Consider the following 18,833-nt stretch of genomic DNA (forward strand, 5'->3'; position numbering starts at 1 on the left):
CGGCCGTTTTAGGCTCCCACTTTTGTCTTGACTTCAGTATTGAGCTTTCCTGCGCTCTCTTGAGATCTGTTCAATACAAACTCCAAGTCAGTTTTTCGCTTATGTTTAGCCGCTAAACATAACATAGATGCCGAAAAAAACTGAAAGAAGCTATACACCTCTTATGTTTAGCGGCTAAACATACGGGAACTAAGGGGTTAAACAAAAGCCAAGTGAAAACATTTTTGTTGCTGGAGCTACGAATTTCTACCGCTCAATCGTCGAAACCTGCAGGAGATGATTTCTCATTTCGTATCGGTTTCCAATTTCCAGATGTGTAGTTTACCTCAATTTGGCTAAAAACGATCCATTCAAAATGATTGGTGCAGGCGTTGCACGAAACGGGAGCCGCTCAACTTGTCATTCCGATATTTGCGCTCCATCGAAGGAGGCCTCCGTCGACCTGTGTAATTTTCAAAACTGGGAATGCAATGATGATCCAACCTATTAATTTCAGACTAGAGTTTCTGAATCCGGGGGGTAGTAGCCCTGGTTGTTGAGAATTTTACTCCGAGCATTCCCGTATCCAGCTATGGTAATTGTGCGCTTAACTAATGTCGTGAGGAAAGGAATGATGATTTTTATTTTCTGTCAACCATCTTTCGGGGCTGATATTCCAAGTATTTGATGCATAACAAGAAATACTGACCTTTCCCTCATCAAAACCATCGTGCAGTCTTCTTCCATGGTCGTTAACGATTGCTAATGTACACGTCACGTAGTCTGCTACGGCAAATCAACCGCCTTCTGTATGTTAACGCGGTCGAGGCGACAGCAGCCGAGCACCTGTTCGGGCAGTTCCTCATCCGTCTCGCCCTGGATGACAAAGGCGACGTCGATCACCAGGCGCGCCGTCTTATCGATCAGCGAGTGGATGCCGCGACGCGCGATGTACGAGAACGCATGAACATCGACAACGATCTCCGTTGTGCCGTTCTTAAAGTGGTAAATGCGGTGCTGAGGCCGTGTGAGCACTGGGGTTGCGTTGTGGCTCACCAGTAGCTTCTTGGCCATGCCTGTGATGCCACACTCGTCTTGGTTGGTCACTTGCGCGATGACTTTGAAGCGATCGGTTAGCGACGTGTCATCACCAGCCTCCAAGAACCGCTTAAAGAGCTTTAGAGTTGTCGTCGTCGGGTTCTTTAACTCCTGCAAACAGCAAGCAGAAACCAAATGGTTAAGTGGCAGATATGTTAGTGTATTTCAGTGTTGACGCCGCCTCACCTCGACGATTTCGTCTGGGATCTTCCAGTAGAGAGCCAAGCTGTAGCCTGGTCCATCGTAGGAGCCATCTCCCCACACGCTCGGCCCGTACGACGGGAGCTACAGTCACAACAAAACCAAGTTACTGTAAAATTTGCCGCTTTACTGGGTTCAAACACGCAAGACCCACTGTACCTGAGCGTTGATGATGAAGAGTCGACTGTTCTCATGTTCGGGCGGAAACTCGACGCGCTGGGAGATGAGATCCACTTTGCTCTCGGTGCAAACGAGATCTGCGCCGATAAACTCGAAGAGCGCTGCCTTCGAAGGCTACAAGAACAATGGGCACCGTCAGGTCAGAAGAACCACACACACGCTCGAGTAGTACTACGTAGTATCAGCATACCTCTTTCTTCCGCGACTTCTTGTAGTCGGAGCTGCGAACTGTGAACATTTCAGCACTTGTGGTCGTCCACGAATGTTCCACGTTACTCGACCGTCCGTTTGGCTGCATCTTGCATTGACTCATGGTGCTGCCCATAGCGAACTTGGCAAAGCGTCGATTGCCGACGCCACTGCAACGTCGTCTGCCCTCGCCTGCTCCTTCTGCACAGTTACTCTCATTGCTGTCTCTCTCTGACCCCGTCGGACTCGAATCCTTGTGTAGACAACAGTTCTCTGGATTGCTGCATTGCGCAATGTCCGTCCCAAGTAAAGCAGTATCGATGCCACCAGTCAAGTCTGAGAAGCTTCCTGCCATGCTCCCGTGACGAGGACGATGCGCTGGCCTCGGGTTGTAGATGCTGGCGATGAACATCCCCGAGACAGCGAGACAGACGAACACCTTCCACAACACATGCTCGCTGGCAAGGCAACGTATCGCCACGATGTTCAGCATAAAGCCCACAATGAGACACTGCTTGGTTCCATCCACGTGAATGTGCAGATGCCAACATGAAGCGTCCGGCACTCTACTGTCGGTTGCAGAGGAGAACTGTGTCACGATTCGAGGAGGGATCTTCTGCTTTGGGTGGGACACAGGAGAAGAATCACTCGGACCTTTGAGAGTTCTGCTCTTGTTTCATTGTGAAGAGCTGGAGAGACTCGTCCGAGCGTTGGAGGTGGAGAGTCATGCTCATTATCCGCCTCTGCTCTCTCCGATTCGCGTTGCTGCGCTGCTTGCTCCTCCATTTGTTTCTGAAGAAGACGCTGTCGATAGAGCTGTTGGTGTGAGAGGACCGGGGCGCCACTACTCGCTTTCCCGTCGTGCGAGTCTTTCCGGTTAATGGCCTCGGCTATCGCAGACGTCCAGAGATCAAAATCTGTCTCGGTGTCTGCACACAACTGGAGCATGTCACAACAAAGAGTTAGTGTAGTCTCAACACCCACAACCACTTCTCTTCTTCTCGTACCTTGTACTGCACACCACGCTTCGAATCGATATCGTGCAGAGAAAGCGTCGAGCCCTGGAAGAAATAGCGAGTCGGGGCATTTCTCGCGAGATTCTTCTCGAACAGCAGCGACACGTTGTCCATGTTTAGATCCAACGCACCGCGATACCATGGATGGGCTTCACTCAGATACAGCAGCGTCTGTTCGTCCCGGTGTGTTCTACTTTCTCATGGCTCTTCCGGTCTCTCCAACACTTCCCGCACTTCGGTCACCCAGATTCTGCTTCCTCCATTCGAACCGCTTCAGACCGCCAGCATTTGTCGCAGGTTGTCATTCTCGCCTGGAGCTTGACAAGTCCTGTGTAAGGAACCCAAAATGATTGTCTTTTCGTCTCCGTATGTTGCTGACTGGAGGAGGAAGCAGCGACACCTTTTCCTGTTGGGACGGGGGGAGTCCGCCATGTGCACGATATTGCCTTGAGATGACGTAGGCATGTGATTGGCTGGGTTGTGTCGGTAGTACGAGAGCACACCACGCTGGCGATCCAGAACGAACCATCTTCGGTGCCACGATCGCTTCTTGCCCCATTTACTGTCACTGATCTTGTGCAAGTAGCCACAAACATACTTTTTGGTGCTTTGAGACTCGGACGAGAAGGAGTAACCAGCGGAAAGCAGCTCGACTGCTGCAGGATCGTCGTTATGGTGATCTCCAGAGTGCTGATTGTTGGCTTGGGACTTGCCAACGTGCAAGATGCTCCTCCCCACATGACCGACTTTAGAGATACCGCCACCGACAGCTTTGCCCATGTATCTTCCCATCTTCTGAACGCCACGCGAGCGAGAGACTCCAGCGCGACCTTGGCCTCGGCTTGACGGTCTAGCTGAGTCATGGGGGCGAGCAGATACCGGTAACGATGCCGACTCTGCCGCACGTTGGCCACTTTGACTCACGTCACTTGTACGCTCAGTATTCTCATCCTGTACGGCTCCAACCTCCTTCAAAATACTCGTCAGTTCATCGTTCCCGTTCAGCGAACTGGAGCTATCGCGATAGGAGCTCTGAGACATCTCCATCTCAGTTAGATGATCGGAGTCGTAGAGTCCATCCGAGTCTTCGTCACCGCTGTCTTCGCCTCCAATAAAGTCGAAAGAACTTCTAAACGGATTCCGATTCGGATCATTTCGACACGACGGACTGTTGTTCAAGGGATCTCTGAAATACCACACACCCTCTCTGTTAGAAACGTGTTGATACGACAACTACAAACAGTAGTTAAACTTACGAGTTTGCCAGAAACTCTTCGCTTGTGCGGATTGAGCTAATGGGACTCCCTGGTAGTGGAGAAGACGGGAGATGAATGGCAAGGAACTGCATCATAGCTGTTAGAATAAAACCCACTCGCGTGATACTGTAGCTGCTTCACTAAGTTCTCTCACCTCCATGACGTCTGGGTACTGACGCACCCACGTGATAAACTGCGAGTTCGACAGCAGTCCCGCCATCGGAATCATGCATTCCTCAAACGCAGCGTAGAGTTGCTTGGGCAACGGCATATACTCCTCCAGGTAGTTCAACAAGTACAGATAATCCTTCTCTGCGATGAAGCCCTCTTCATTGTTGCTACTAGCAACAAACAACCGAGTCAGCACCCAGCAATCTTTTACCACCCTTAGAAGCCACAGCGACGTACTTCTTCTCTGAAAAAATGATGTTGTACATGCTGAAGATGTAGCTGATTCTGGCGCGTGTATTGCCTCTGTGCATCGCAACACAACAACGTAATAAAATCAGTAATCCTTATTTCCCCCTCGGAAAAAAAAAAATAAACACATAGCTGTAGCGTCCACGTACTCGTAGAACATGCCAAGATGCAGACGAATGCTGCTTGTAATGTGTCCCCAGGCATCTCCTCGAAGCACTGCATTGTCGTATCTATATGCCAGTCAGCACACCATCAGCTGCACAGCAGACCCTTTTGCTGTCTCCAATAGCTGCTCACCGCCGAAGAGTCCGCGCAGAAGCTTGGAACGCTAGCAGTCCTCCTTCTTGGGCACATAGGGGTGCTCCTCGTCTCCACAGATTCACCCTGCAACATCAACCACATTACCCTAAATCGATTACCCATTTGAAACTTTTTGCGGCATCGTATCGCACCTTGAATGTGAGCCATGCGACTGTGAACTCGCCGGCGTTGACTGCGCATCCAAGTAACCCGGTTAAAGTCAGCGGAATAAGTCTAACGAAAGGGAGGTTCCAATGGTGTTGTGCTCCCCTAAGGATGCAGAGCTAGAGACGCGGAGAAAGCGAGCAGAGAGCCACGTACACGGACGATAGATTCGACGCTGTTTGGAAGGCGACGCTCCCATGACGACTGTTTCAAACTGGGCTCTAGTGGGCTCAAGTACGTCGCGCGTTGTGTGCGATCAACATAAATATGTGTAAAGCCACATCTTGAATTGTACAAGTCTACAAATACTTACCCCATGATTTAAAGGATACTTACGCACTTCCTTAAATATACAGATCAGTTGTGGTGCTAGCAATTCGGATGTAACTTTTCGGGCTGGAAACGTCACAATGAGACGTGGTGCTGCATGAGGGTGTGGACACGTACTTGAGCTTGGATGCTGGACGCCAAGAAGCTATGATCAATCGATCGCCGCAGTTGCAATAGGCAGCGTGCTCGGAGCAGCTTCAATAGCGGCGAAGAAGCAACACCACGATCATTTTCTTGCTCCTGCTTCTCGTCGCTACAGTCGTCAAGCAGATGCTGCGGCACTGTGAAGTCTTGCAGCGCGATTTCCAGCTGCTGTTGTGGTCTGTGAGCCAGATGACAACAGTGTCAGCAAGAGAGAAGCTAGACATTTGTTCCAATTGAACGAACGGGAACGTACAATAGAGCCGCACTGTGCAACAAGTAGAGCGGGCACATGGCGAGGCAGTTTGCCTGCTCGCTCCACTCGTCTTCAGCTTTATCACCATCAGCCAAAATGTCGTACACGCAAGGGTAGCAAAGTAGTAAGCCTGCTAATGCGGTCGCATTAAGTGTCGACGGTCGCTTCAGCTCCAACACTTGAGAGTCTGATGACAACAATTCCTGGCAGGCTTGGATAGTCCACACAGCGAGTGCGTGCATTCGTGAAGCATCGGCCGTTGAAGTACTACGGAGGCGTTTAGGCCGATCGAGGCTGGCGCTGACGTCCACGTACAATTGAAAGTGCAAACCCGTCGCCATCTTCTCACGAACAAAAGCGTCTACGTTCACAAAGAAGATGTTGCCGTCCAACAGCACCGCACGGACCTGCCCACCTTCGAGCCATTGACGATACAGCTCGTGTTCATCAGCTAGACACCTCAGCAGAAGCCTCACCAGCGCCTTCGTCAACGCACAGCAGTCCACCAGACACGACGGGCGCAGTCCAGACGCCACTAGCAATAAGTCGCGGAGCAGCACGCGCGCTTGAGTCACACTTAGTCTCAGCTTCGTTCTCTTCTCGTGGATGTAACGTCCCCTTCTTGCCATCCGAGCATGAAGACGCTGCGCTAGAGCATTGAATGCCTGGCCCGTGGGCCACAAACCCGCGTGTCCAGGACTTCTAGGCGAGTGATACAGCCACCATGACGCCCTTGACAGGCTACACTGGTCCGACGACACCACGAAGGCACGGATCTCCCGCTGGAAGCCAAGCAACACACTTAGCGCCTTCGAGCCATTCGGATATGCGCTCATCGATCGGAGACCAACCAGCAGCAGTACCGTAGACATCAAGTGGCGGGCCCGTCTCTTGTTTTTTAGAGTTCAAGCATCAGGAACATCTCCACATCTCTCGTGCATTCCTCATCAGCTGAAAGGTGGCGCCACCTGTAAGAACGGAGAATGGCAAGGTGCGAGTTCAGCTCCGTGGCTTCGAACGGGTGTACACTGCGGTGGATGAATCATCGACGAAAGTTGCGCATGTGATGGCTGTCAAAGGACCAGTAGGTATCTTAGTGCAGCACCTCCCGACTGCGTTGATGCACACGTTCAATCTCCATCCGAGGATGCGGGCGCTGCAGGTGAGAGGTGCTTTCCACGAGGCGGAGATTCAGCCTCCGATCACTGCCGGCGACGTTGTTTCTCGTCGGTTGGTGCGTGTTCGATCGACGGGTGAAGTGGAAGAGCAAGCAGAAGTGTGGAAACGCCACGTACAGGAAGAGTGCGAGAAGTCTGTGAATCGCTACACGGAGTTCGCGTCGTTCCTTGAGGTCTGGACTCATGAATCGAACGGCATGGGCAGACTCTTCCTGTTTTTCTGAATCACTATAATATATGTGCGACGGCACTTCATGGTTTGACTTTCTTCAATGGATATTTTGGAGCTCGCTGAATTGCTCGCTGCCCAGACGAACATTGAGCCGAGGCAACATCCTGTTCGAGCATCGCCCTACAATCTCTGGCTGGGCAACTACACGTTCACTACGCCACTCACCAAGATGACTGTACGACTGCTGGCCCCAGTGATCAAGAGCATTCTTATATCTCACACGAAGCCACTGCTACCTGCTCGTTCGGACCAGGCAGATCTGGTGTACCCCTTCAAGAACAACCCAAGTTACGCGCTGTTCGAGTCAGGAGCCCCAGAGACTGTGAAGAAAGTGCTTACCCGCTGCAAGCAGGAAGGAGTCACGTACTCGGGCGCTCTTAGTGCCGCCGTCATCTTGGCTTACTACTACGCTTCCCAGACTCATCACTCAGTGGCGCTTACTGAGCGCTTCAAAGTCACGCTAACCATGAGCACGAATCTGCGAACCCGCCTTTCCACGCCTGTACCAGAAGATGTTGTAGGCAGCTATGCGTCGCTGGTGCCATTGGATAGTGTGAAAAGCCCCGGAACTCCGCCAAATTCTGGGATGTTGCTCGCTCCTGCAGACAAGACATCAAGAATGGACTGAAATCCCCGGCTGTGGCCTTCACGGACATCTTTATGGACCAAAACTTTAACTCTGCATCCGTGTCCACAGCCTTTTTAAAACACGTCATCAAGAACTCGTGCAGTGGAGACGTCAACATCTCCAACATCGGTCGATATCCGTATCCGACAGTTCACGAGCTCGGCAATGCTGGCGAGCTTTCTGTTGAGAATCTGTTTCTGTATGAGTCTGTGCCGTTCTTCTCGATGGGGACTCTCATGTACGTGTCGACGGTCAAGAGTTTCAACTACTCGATGCTGCACAAATACGAGGACGACGATGCCAAGCGGCTGTTCCAAGCTTATGTGGCTTTCGGCGAGTGTATCGGTGATGTAGATCGACATTCCACTATGGCTGATGTACTCGCCAAAGTGGTGCCGCTGTTGGAGTAAAGTAGCTTGTAGCTGTAAAGGCAAAAATCTATGGTACCTTTGCATGGTGAACATGTGTTGAAAGCAGCCAAATGCTCAAACGAACACGCACGAGATGCGTCGGAACAGGAAGTCCCGTGGTAGCTACGGTGGTTGGGACCCTGAAGCTTTACAGGTGAAAAGATTTTGTTTAATTCCAGAGCTGACTCGTGTTCATGAAAGGAATAATATCACGGTCTCTCACCCAAGACTGCCTTACAAAATTCGATGCAGTCTTAACAACACGTTCGCCAACGTGTCGTCAGATCCAATGCTACCGACGTTCTCGCAGATGTCGACCCACGCACTGAAAAGCGATTGTGCCGCCGCATTCTCACACTTGTACCCCATTGAATAGCAAAACGAGTCCACCGACGAGACAAAGAAGACTGCAGAAGGACCCAAGTGAGGAATCGGGTTGTACACGTGAAGGCTTTTCACTGCAAGAGCGCTCTGGTTGCCATCCCTAGAGGTCAGTCGATGTTCCTTCGCAAAAGGATACCGTCCGACATTTGAGATGTTGGCGTCTGAGGTCTGTGAGTGGCGGATGCTGACAGATTTTGCCAGAGACGGCTTCATCTGAGCATTGAGCTTTTGGTCCATGATAATAGTCATCGCGGCCATGGTTCTGCTGTTTAGGAGATTTGCGTCAATCTCACTTTTGGCTTTGCGCGCAAGATCCCAGAACCGCATAGCTTCAAAGTCGATACCTTCGTTGGCCAGCCACCCTAGATCTGCGAACGTTATGTAAGCCCCGACCGCGTCATCTTCAACGGGGTAAGACACGCGCTGGCGCATGTTGTAGTCGATGTCTGCCGCGATTTTGAACGGTTTTCCTGGTTCAGAGCCTGGTTGTTTCTCTACTGCATAGTAGAACGCGAGAGTGATAGCAGCCACCAATGCTCCACCAAAAGTGACGCCCTCTTCCTTGCATCTCTGAAGCAGGGTTTCCTAAAAATATATTGTAATAAGCAATAATTGGCATATTATGCCATACCATTATGTATTTCGAGGGGGACGACTCCCCCGTCAATAACTTATTTCGGTAGATTTAGTCCAGAGTAACATATTTTGTCATTTTGAAATCAAAAATTTACTTATCATAACCCTATTGTATTACTTAGTAACCAATAAGAAAGCGGCCGCTGGAGCTACTCGACAACCAACCGTTCATGCTGCTGCTCTGAGCTGAGGCCAGGCTCATTTGTAAATTCCGTGCTGGCATGGATAATCTTCTCTCCCCAACGCGATCACCAGTTTCTCGCTACACCAGAAAGCAGATCTGCGATGTATTTTTCAAGCCAATCCGTGACGAGAATGACGACTGTATGGGTTTCTATCGATGTCGCTGCGGCGTACAGCGGAAACAGGACGCCAAACGTGGCTACACGAGGTAGGAGCTTTTTAAATGTCGTTGTCATGTCAATTTGACCAATTCCTTTTGTATATGAACAGATACGAGTTGGTGCAATACATTCCACCGACGTCTAATATTGCCGAACGTTTTTTTTAGCCAAGCTGGAAATCGTGTTGTCTCCTCAGCGGCAAGCCATGGCGCCGGGCCCCAACTGGAAAACCATCCTATTTCTCAAGACAAATCGCCGATATTGGAACGTGGCAATGGTGCAGATGGTTGGTAAGCAGAATTGAATTTGAGGTATGCATAATGTATTTCATCTTTGTCAAGGGTGCAATAATGTATTTCATGTCGGCTCTACCATGCTCACCATTATATATTTCATCAGTTGTTTACCATATAATTGCAATACTATTCTAGGAAACCCTGCTCTGAAGGGTCTTGCGCATGCAGTCAGGATCCCCTTCCTTGAAGAATGCTGAAGTTGGATTCTTGACAGGAGGGACTTCGAAATCGTGTTGATCGTCTCGTGCAGGTAGAAGAGACTTGAACTTCTTCATTTCACTGCGATAGATCACCTCTCCAAACAGACTCATGACACCTTTTAGTATTTCTTTGAAGAAAAAATGCTTCGAGAACCACATTTCGTAGAGCGAAGGGCGTAAAGGGATTTCTTGCACTGGCAGTCTGTCTTCTGTTTGGTCGCCGAGTTCGGTGAGAGCAGATACTTGCTCAAGGACGCAGTTGAGCACAGCCATTCCCGAGCGACCGTCCGACATGTAGTGATCGGAGAAGAGCATGAGTCGAGCTTGTTCGCTTGCACTGTCCACCCACACCACCAGGAAAAACGGAAACTGCGTGTAGCGATCGAAACCGATGTTGCATTCTTGTTCCGCGTAGTGCTGCCAGTTGTCAAAAGTATCTTTGGGACATGTAGAATCGAGCGGAGTGAATCGTCGAATGCGTAGGAGATCTTTACCGTATTCCTTATGTGATTGGCGACAGTCAAATTCTTGAGGTGGTCCAGCCTTTCTGCCAGCATAAAAGATACCTGCATAGAAAAAACTATATGACATGCTCAAAAATATATTGGTCGCCAAGCACATAAAGCGCGACGACACGAAATTTAAATCAATTTGATTGGCTGCTGGATTTGTCGCTAATGACCGAGCGTCGCCAATCACATAAGGAATACGGTACTACATGTCGAGACACCGTCAAGGGACGCCGAATCTTGGATCTCCGCCATGAAGTCCTCATTGCGTACCTGAACAGCTCGCATTCGCGGGTGCATGTTGAAAGTTTGCATGAGAGCGACCGGCAGGAATCGGAGTAGCGTTTGGACGTCGCCTACTAGAAGCATCGAGTGCACGATCTTCATGGAAACGCCGTCTACCATTGTCACCATACGTTCCAGGCCTCGCAGCTTCACTAGCCGTGGCATTGTCGGACCAAGTACGACAGCAATTCGTAAATGGTCGACTGGAACTTCCAGTCTGGAAGTGTGCAGTTACAGACCCGGCCCTCTGGACCTGCAGTTTGATTGAACTTCAAGCAGAAGTGATTCAGTATTTTGCCGACGGCAAAGCACCGTAGAATCAAAGGACAGTCATTAGAAATTGGAAGTGCCTACAGTACGTGGACCAACTGGCCGCAAAGTCACACAGAGATATTGCGTATCTCCCCCGGCCCGCCAATTTCTGAAAATTTGAAAACCCTTAAAAATCTTCTAACTCTGTTCTTTCCATTCGCAACCCCCCCCTCCCGAAGGGGGGAATAGCAGCCAAGAAAATGTCCAGGGTGGTCAGCCGCTCGAAGGATCGAAGCACGCTCAGACAGCGAGACGCGCTGCTGTACTCCACGCTCTCTCCACCGGCCACCGTCACAGAAGATGCCAGAGCCCACTTCCCAGCCAAACGAAGAAGAGCAGCCCGGCTTCGTCCGTGAGCCATGGAGCGACGATAACACTCCTCCTGCTGTCACTTTGTCCTCGGTCCATGGGGTATTCAACTCATGGAAATGCTCTGGAAGCTGCATTTTGCAAGGTAAGGAGTGTCTACTCCTTAATTTTGCTTCTGTCTATCTAAGGGACGCTACTTGGATCAGCAGTCCCCATGTCCACGTCACTCTGGTCGCCGCTGAGGTCGACTACGGCGGGAGTAGAAGAAGACGTTGATGTAGGAGGTGGCGTCCATGAGCTTGGAGAAGACGGTACAGACTGGGACCGAGTCTTCATATGACGTCGGGGCGACTTAGCAGGAGAATGAGGGCGAGATTTCTTGCGTTTCTTCTGGGCCGCCTTCTTCCACGCCTTCGGGCCGAACAGCGATCTACGAGTAGACTTGGGCGTTGAAGTATCGATAGGTGGCGCATCACCGAGACCGGCAGCTGCCATCGAAGTACTGGCCTTGTCCGTTGGGATTGGAGCCTTGTCCTCGTCAGAGTCCTCCGACTCGTCGTCTGAATCCTCGCCACCTGGTCTAAGACACTTATGGGACTTCCCATGGGCCACTTGGTGAGCGGCTTTGGCCAAAGCTGCAGGAAGGGCTTGAGGATCGTCCGAAGACGCGGTGGCAGACTGAATGCGACGCAAAGCGACTAACGTCTCTTGATCCAAGTCCAGCGCGTCCAGGTCCAGCTCACCCGCAGTCAGATCTATCACGAAGGATTGTGAACGAACGTTAGTTGCTGAACACACGATGGAAGGAGCGACATTAAGAGCGTACCTTCAACAGCCAGACGAAGTACCTCGGGATCCATCCCTGCCAGACTCACGTGTGCACGGAGGGTACGATTCGCTTGGAGGAGGCGAGTGTTACGGTCTTGCTGGTTCTCGAGGACCTTGAGCGTGTCGTTATCAACGTACTTGCCTTGGGCAAGCTTTACCAGAAGGAGGTGAAGCTTCCGAGTCTGCTCGGTATTCGCTCCAATAGAAGACTTGTACACCTCGCGTTCGCGAGCCAGCTTCTTTTGCAAAGTGCTGATGAAAACGTCCCGAGCTTGGACCTCGCAGTGAAGACGATTCAAATCCTCTGCGTGTCGCTCCATAGTGGCTTGAACACTTGCGAGCATGGCGTCGTTCTTGGCGTTCGACTCGCGGAGAATCTTGACGTCGTGGTGTAAGGCTTCAATCTCAGCGTTGGCAGCCTTGAGGAATGTTTCCGCGTTCTCACGAGCCATGATGTGGGGTGCCACCGAACGTACGGCGGTAGCAGCCTCGGACTGAGCAAACCGCAACTGACGCTCCAAGTCGGTAACTCGTTCTGGTAATGCCGACAACGCGTCAGGAACAGGTTGTATCGCAGCGAGGACATCATCGAAACCAACGGCAGTCTCGAGGCGACGCTGAGTGTGTATATCGCCGTGGAGAGGAGGCGCAACGCTGAGCTTCACTTGGTGACGAGCCATTGCAGTCAAGTACGGGATTATCGAGGTCATCATGTGATCGACCGATGCCTCCGTACTTTCAGCCAGCATGGCGCGCAGCGAATCTTCGGTGAGTGGTGGCGGACCACCAGCTGGGGCAGGAGGAACAGCAGGAGCCATCTCCGCGGGTTCAGCGACGACGGGGAGTGCTGCAGAAGCTACCACAGGGAGTGAAGAGTCCGGGGCAGCGGGCGCCGGAGGATCGGTTGATGACGCTGCTGTCGGAGGAAGTGCAGCAGACTGAGGGGCGTTCGAACCCTCAGTCTTGCCCTCCTAAGAAACAAGTCGAGTAATGCGAGGTGATGAGCAAGGTACCGATGATTCAGGAGAAGGATGGGCTTACGTACCTTCAGCTGCTCACGTTCGCGACGTCTACGAGGATTGAGACGCTGAAAAGCGTCGGACACGGCTCGATTCAGACGCTTGGACATACGGTGGCGAGATGGTGAATTGAAGAATGAGGAAATGTCACAACGGGCACCAGTACCGTGGCTTCCATTGCGACAGGGGCAGTTGTGGTGTAGTGATTTCTCCGTAGTTGCGGATTATCACCCGTCGACAAAGACGTGACACCGCCCAAGTTGTTCAAGCGACGAACCCTTGGTCAGGTGATGTACGGAGACGCCAAGGTGCAAGGGACTCGACGGCGTCACCTCCGAACGTTCAACGAGTATTGGATACGGGCGTATGTCACTGAATCCAGGCTGTCCTTATTATTAATAATGGACTGGCCGGATTCGCATTCAGCGGACCATCTACGGTACGAACCCTCAGCGGCGGTTGGGATGAGTTCGCAGAAGACTCAGCGACCTTTGGAAGGCACGTTCACCGTCTGAGACAGGGCGCGGACCGTTAAAGATGCTCATGCGACGGTGCAGACGACGCTTGGCATGCAAGAAGATCCATAACGGATCATTGTTCACTTGATATTTGTATACTTGATTAGGACTTCTTATTAGGAATAGACCCGAAAGGGTAAGCTTAAATAAGAACAGAATTTCCACTCAAGCACACAGAGCGACGTCCGGCTTCAAGGTAAGCGTCAGGTCAAGCTTGTTTGAGTGTGTTATGCCTGTCGGTGAATTCGAAGCTCTGTAGCGAGGGTTCATCCGGCAAGGCCAAGAGACTTTGTGTATTGGCCGATTATTATCGGGAGGTTTTACGTGACGGCTTATTGTTGCCTATTTGCACGACTGGGAGTGCTTGAATTGCCTCCCTTTTATTCTTCCTACCGAGTGTTGAACACTCGGTGATCTCGTAAAAGGCTTACCCGTGCCTGGTACCCTTCCGCTGTTGGGACCACGAGGATTCAAAACACCTGCTAGCTTTGCTCGTGCTAGTAGCGTGTTCTTATTTTTACTGGTTGGCCTATATAAGTAGTTTTCAAGGTCCAGTTTGTCCCGGTGCAAGGGCAGAACTGGGGTCTTCAGGTCCGCCCGAACGATCGTTTACTATCCTAGTAGACGTATTGTTGTGGGAACATCCTAACTACATTTGTAGCTAGAGTTCACGTGGGATTTCCAACACCACAGCTGCTTGACCACAGCGCTTGCGAACAAAATACCACGTAGCTTTAACAGCTTTGCAATAGCAAGAAACGACGCCTTGGAACACCGAAGATGCTGTGGAAACCACCCCTCACAAGTAGAGTCACAGAGCAACCTCTCGAAATGTAACACAGTCACAGTACGTCGCTGTAGTACCTCATCCCCGTGCCGACTGCATGCGACCAGAGCGACTACGTTGGCAATGAGTGCTGCGATAAGGAGAAGCACATCCTCTCTGTCCATTTTTCTCTAGAAACTCGATGTTTATCCAGCCTCCTCCACCTTCCAAAGGTGGAGGAAAATAATGACATAATCCTCCTGTTGTGCTATCGAGAGGTAATTTCACCAGCCAATCCGAAACCTCTAAAATTCTCCTGTCGAGCATCTCCGATGAAGACTGACGCGACCACGCCCTAGTAATGATAACTCACTCTCATGTGACGTGCGAACCATCATCGTAAGAAAGTTTCTGATGTGCAGCTCTCAAATCCTGTAAATCCATAGTATCGCTTGCCAACTGAATGTTTAAGCTAGTCGATAATATGAAGATGACACAGGATCACGGTCGCTTCAGGAAATTCTGACTCATGCGTGGATAGTTCCGTAAATTTCTTGTCAATGACGATCACCTTGATATCACTCCAGTTTTCGTTATTACGCTTGAATGCGGTGATGGCGCTCTTCATGTTTTCGTGTGTCTCCCCATCGATGAGTGCATACTGAGCAAAAGCACCACAACCTAATTTATCCGTCAGCATAAAGCTGAAAAGGTGGTATCTATTCACACAGGCCAATCATGTCAATCTCAAGCTGTTTTCAAGGCTAAATAATAGCAAGCACCAACTAGTACCAACCAGAACCAACTAGTACCAACTAATACTAACTAATACTAACTAATGCCAACTTGTACCAACGGATACCAAACGTCATCATCGCTCACCTGTTGATGTTAGTGCCGTTAGTGGCATCAACACACATAACCTCAGGAAATTGTCGCGCCATTCGTCTCATGTGGGCCGTTTATAATGTGATGCAGCTTGTCAGCTTGGTATCGGCATCACGAAACACGTTAACAACGTTCCCAGGTCCCTCACTGAAATCTTGCAGTACTTCCGTCACGTGCACATTATATGTGTTCCGGCGCATTTCATCAATCATGTTGCTCACATCCTTGAGCATAAGCGGCTTGCCCGAAACCTCCCTTACATAGCAGAGGATGTTCTTTCGTTTAGCCCCACCTGGAAAAATATAAAACTTTAGAAAATGTCTGTAAATGCTAAAAACGTCGCAGTAACTAGCGTACCTTGCCACATTGTCCGTACGACATTACAGGTCCCCGGAGAAGTAATTTTCCTCGTCTCGGCGTAAGTGGTGAAGATGTTCTCGTCGATCTCGTGATTATGGGTCGACTCGTGCCTCCGAACAGATACACGGTAACCACCACCCCCATCTTCAGACAGCAACGCATGAAGTTTAGCTGGGCAATCAATGCGGCGAGTGTTGTGGTTTTGCCGGGCTTGATCCTCGGGATGCGTAGGATCTAGAATAGGTGCAATTCCATGTCTTCGTGTAGCAACCAAGCGATTCATTCCACAGCGTGGGCTAGCTGCCTCGCTCCGTGGCTTGTTTGATCCGGCTCCGGTTCCGATCCTTGATTGAATTCGACTTGCGGAGCTTGTACATTGAAACTTGTCGCTCTGGTAGCTACATAACAAACGTATATGCGGTTCAAGAAACTGCTACAGAACCTTCGGGTAAAGATGTGACCCCTGGGATCACGACGATGCTCCCAATTCTCCTGACGCGCCTTCGCCTCCGCCTCAGGGTCCACACGATGTGGCCAAGCCACCACCTTCCACGATTTCACCTTCTCCAGCCGACATACGTGAAGACCCGTCTCAAGATGATCTAAGCGAACCTTCGGGGTGACGGCGGTAAGCAAGGTGACCTCGGGTTCGCATTGTGGGAGCGTCTCCACTGGCTTCCGTTGGCTGGTATTGAACGAGGTCTCGCTGAAGAAGCTAAAAAGGTTGGCCACGACAAGGAACGCTTAAAGGAACTGAGAGCTGTGTTGAAGAAGCTCTTCAGTGAGCGCGACCGTCGTGCCGATCATCTTCGTAACAAGTACCGTGAGCAATCCATTGCGTGGAGTCGTGACTCGGTTTCCTCTGGTACTTCCGGTCTCGTCGTTCATTCGTCTTGAGTTGCTTTTGGAGCCGTCGAAGCCGTGGTACCCCATTGAAAACTTGTCGTTCGCACCTCGGACATCTGACTAGCTTTCCGAGGTTCCGGCTCGCGACGCTCGTCAGCCATGGCGTACTGGATGGATGCGCCACATCAGCACCCGTACAACACTACGTACTTCCCGTGCCAGCGTAATCCGGAGCTCTTCAATCCTCGTGGTACGCGTTTCGTGAATGTGTACCGAAGCGTGGTCGTTGACCCGTCTCTCGATTCAACAGAACTTATTCCGACCTGGCGTTAGTTGTTTGACTCGCCACCGGGTACTCCACGTCCCGCTCTGGCTGCTGATCCTGTTGAAGCTGGTACCGAGGATTCGCAGGGTCCGGCTTCAGCTCCAGCTGCCGAGACCCCGGCTCCTGACGCAGAGGAGAAGGAGAGTGGTGACTCGACTTCGTTGGCACTCTTGGCCACCGCGGCCAGACACTTGGAATCGATTTGAATCCTCGCTGCACGTTCTACGACGTTCTCCAGCATCTCAGCTAACTGTTGAGGTGTCCCGCGTGACTTCGTTTTCAGTGATCGCTCCGCGGTCGGCATTCATGTTTTCTTATTCTTAATCCACTTCCACAGCGTAATCATGTTCATGTTGTTTTTCAAATGCATATACAATTTGTTGTTGCAGTAACGTTCTTCGTCTGTTACCACAGGCTGCATCGCCCTGTGGACAGTTCATACGTGATCAAGTCACGCTAGTCTTCGTCCGCCACTTGCGCCATCTGCATCCGATTCTTGCTCTTCTTGGCTCGCAAATAGTCGTACAGCAGACCTCCACATGACAAGTTTGATGATGGTTCCCAAGTTGTATCTTCATAGCCCACCCACTTGACTTTGAACTCGCGTACAGCACGCTCCGTGCTCGTCGTTAGTGGTGTTCTGTCGTCGAGGATGGCCTCGACTTCATATTCACCGGCAACTTGATCTGGTTCCCAGCTGTCCTCAGGCAGTAGTTCCTCATCGAAGTCGAGTCTTGCTTCATTAGTCGCGTCAAGTACCAACCGAGTGTTCGGTCGACTGTTGAATTCGTTGACAGCCTTGAGTCTTGACACATGCACTACTGGGTAAAAGCGATACCCACTTCGATCAGGCAGTTCCAGCTCGTACGCAAACTCTTCCACCTTGCGCTTGATCCGAAAAGGTCCATGCCACCGGTGAGCTAATTTCTTCGTCAAGCCCGGTTTGACGCGTTCCATGTACAACCACGCCCGGCTCCCAATCTCAAATAAAGATCTCGGTGGGGCTCTTGTAGGATCTTCCATCTCTTCCGAAGCTTCTGGAGGGTCCGCCGAGTGTTCGTTCCCACTTGGTTGAGGTACAGCGGCTTTTTTCAGTCGACTCAGGGCATCATTATGCTTTTTAGCCCTTCGCTCCTTTTACAGCATGATAATCTTTGGCCATAGTGAGGGCGACCTCATGTTGTCGATTGATCTCACGCCGCCACGCTAGTGCGCCAGACTGCTTGCCTAGCTCTCGTTTGAGTGATGACGACATTGCCCGCAGCGTCGACTGAGCATCCCAACCGTGAATGAGGTAGAACGGCGTTTCCTTCCTCGTAGTGTCTTGAGAAGTATTAATAGCAAATACTAGCTTCTCCGCGGTTTCGTCCCAATCTTGCTGTAGAGGGTCTTCCGCGTACACCCGTACGGACCCCATCACTGACTTCACCGAGCGTTCCTGCTGTCCATTAGCCTGTGGCCGATAGCTCAAAGTCGCTCTTGATCTTGACTGCATCATTTCTGCAAATGCTTGGAACACCTCGCTCATGAAGCGTGGGTCACGGTCGTGCCTTATCAGTGATGGGGCTCCGAACCGTCGGTACACACATTCTTCGAACACTTGGGCAACACTCAGTGCAGTCGTATCTGACATAGCCTTGGCAAAAATGAATCCCGTGAACGAGCACTGAAATAGGAGCAACGCCGTGTTGCCCCTGCGAGATTTCGGTAGTGGGATCACAAAATCCATCGAGACTGGAAAGGTCGTTCGGCTAGTACGTTGCCAGGCGAGTATCCACGAAACTGTGGACGGCTTTTACTCGAGCTGCAGTCTGGACATGACTTCACATGCTTCTCCACGTCAGCGTACAAGCCGATCCAATAATAATCATATTTAACGCGATGGAACGTTCTCACCACACCTTGATGTCCTCCTTCCAGCGAGTCGTGACAGTTCTGCAAGACCTCTTGAATCATCGTTGTCGGTACCACAAGCCGCAGCTTGGTCTCCTCTTGCCAACCGTGGTCGTACCGACGATTCTATCCAAGA

At 51.0% G+C, this 18,833-nt stretch overlaps 4 protein-coding genes across 4 annotated transcripts; 1 reads left to right on the forward strand and 3 right to left on the reverse strand.

Moving 5' to 3' along the window:
• Positions 1 to 765: 765 nt before the first annotated feature.
• PITG_07868 (uncharacterized protein) lies at positions 766 to 4,356 on the reverse strand (the record flags this gene model as incomplete). The annotated part of the gene is made up of 11 exons (XM_002904037.1): positions 766 to 1,188; positions 1,264 to 1,362; positions 1,438 to 1,572; positions 1,649 to 2,263; positions 2,347 to 2,586; positions 2,655 to 2,860; positions 3,080 to 3,499; positions 3,569 to 3,847; positions 3,966 to 4,005; positions 4,074 to 4,260; positions 4,328 to 4,356. 11 exons carry the CDS (start codon positions 4,354 to 4,356, stop codon positions 766 to 768), a joined length of 2,673 nt encoding a protein of 890 aa, XP_002904083.1.
• A 1,138-nt stretch (positions 4,357 to 5,494) lies between these two features.
• Positions 5,495 to 6,403, reverse strand: PITG_22843 (uncharacterized protein; the record flags this gene model as incomplete). Its single annotated transcript, XM_002904038.1, has 1 exon — positions 5,495 to 6,403. The coding sequence occupies one exon, from the start codon at positions 6,401 to 6,403 to the stop codon at positions 5,495 to 5,497; it is 909 nt and encodes a 302-aa protein (XP_002904084.1).
• A 578-nt stretch (positions 6,404 to 6,981) lies between these two features.
• PITG_07869 (uncharacterized protein) lies at positions 6,982 to 7,979 on the forward strand (the record flags this gene model as incomplete). The annotated part of the gene is made up of 2 exons (XM_002904039.1): positions 6,982 to 7,492; positions 7,552 to 7,979. The coding sequence occupies 2 exons, from the start codon at positions 6,982 to 6,984 to the stop codon at positions 7,977 to 7,979; spliced, it is 939 nt and encodes a 312-aa protein (XP_002904085.1).
• A 234-nt stretch (positions 7,980 to 8,213) lies between these two features.
• Positions 8,214 to 8,576, reverse strand: PITG_07870 (uncharacterized protein; the record flags this gene model as incomplete). Its single annotated transcript, XM_002904040.1, has 1 exon — positions 8,214 to 8,576. The coding sequence occupies one exon, from the start codon at positions 8,574 to 8,576 to the stop codon at positions 8,214 to 8,216; it is 363 nt and encodes a 120-aa protein (XP_002904086.1).
• Between the last annotated feature and the right edge of the window lie 10,257 nt (positions 8,577 to 18,833).

The sequence above is a fragment of the Phytophthora infestans genome, genomic scaffold (genome assembly GCF_000142945.1).
Source record: "Phytophthora infestans T30-4 supercont1.12 genomic scaffold, whole genome shotgun sequence".
Classification (NCBI taxonomy): domain Eukaryota; phylum Oomycota; class Peronosporomycetes; order Peronosporales; family Peronosporaceae; genus Phytophthora; species Phytophthora infestans.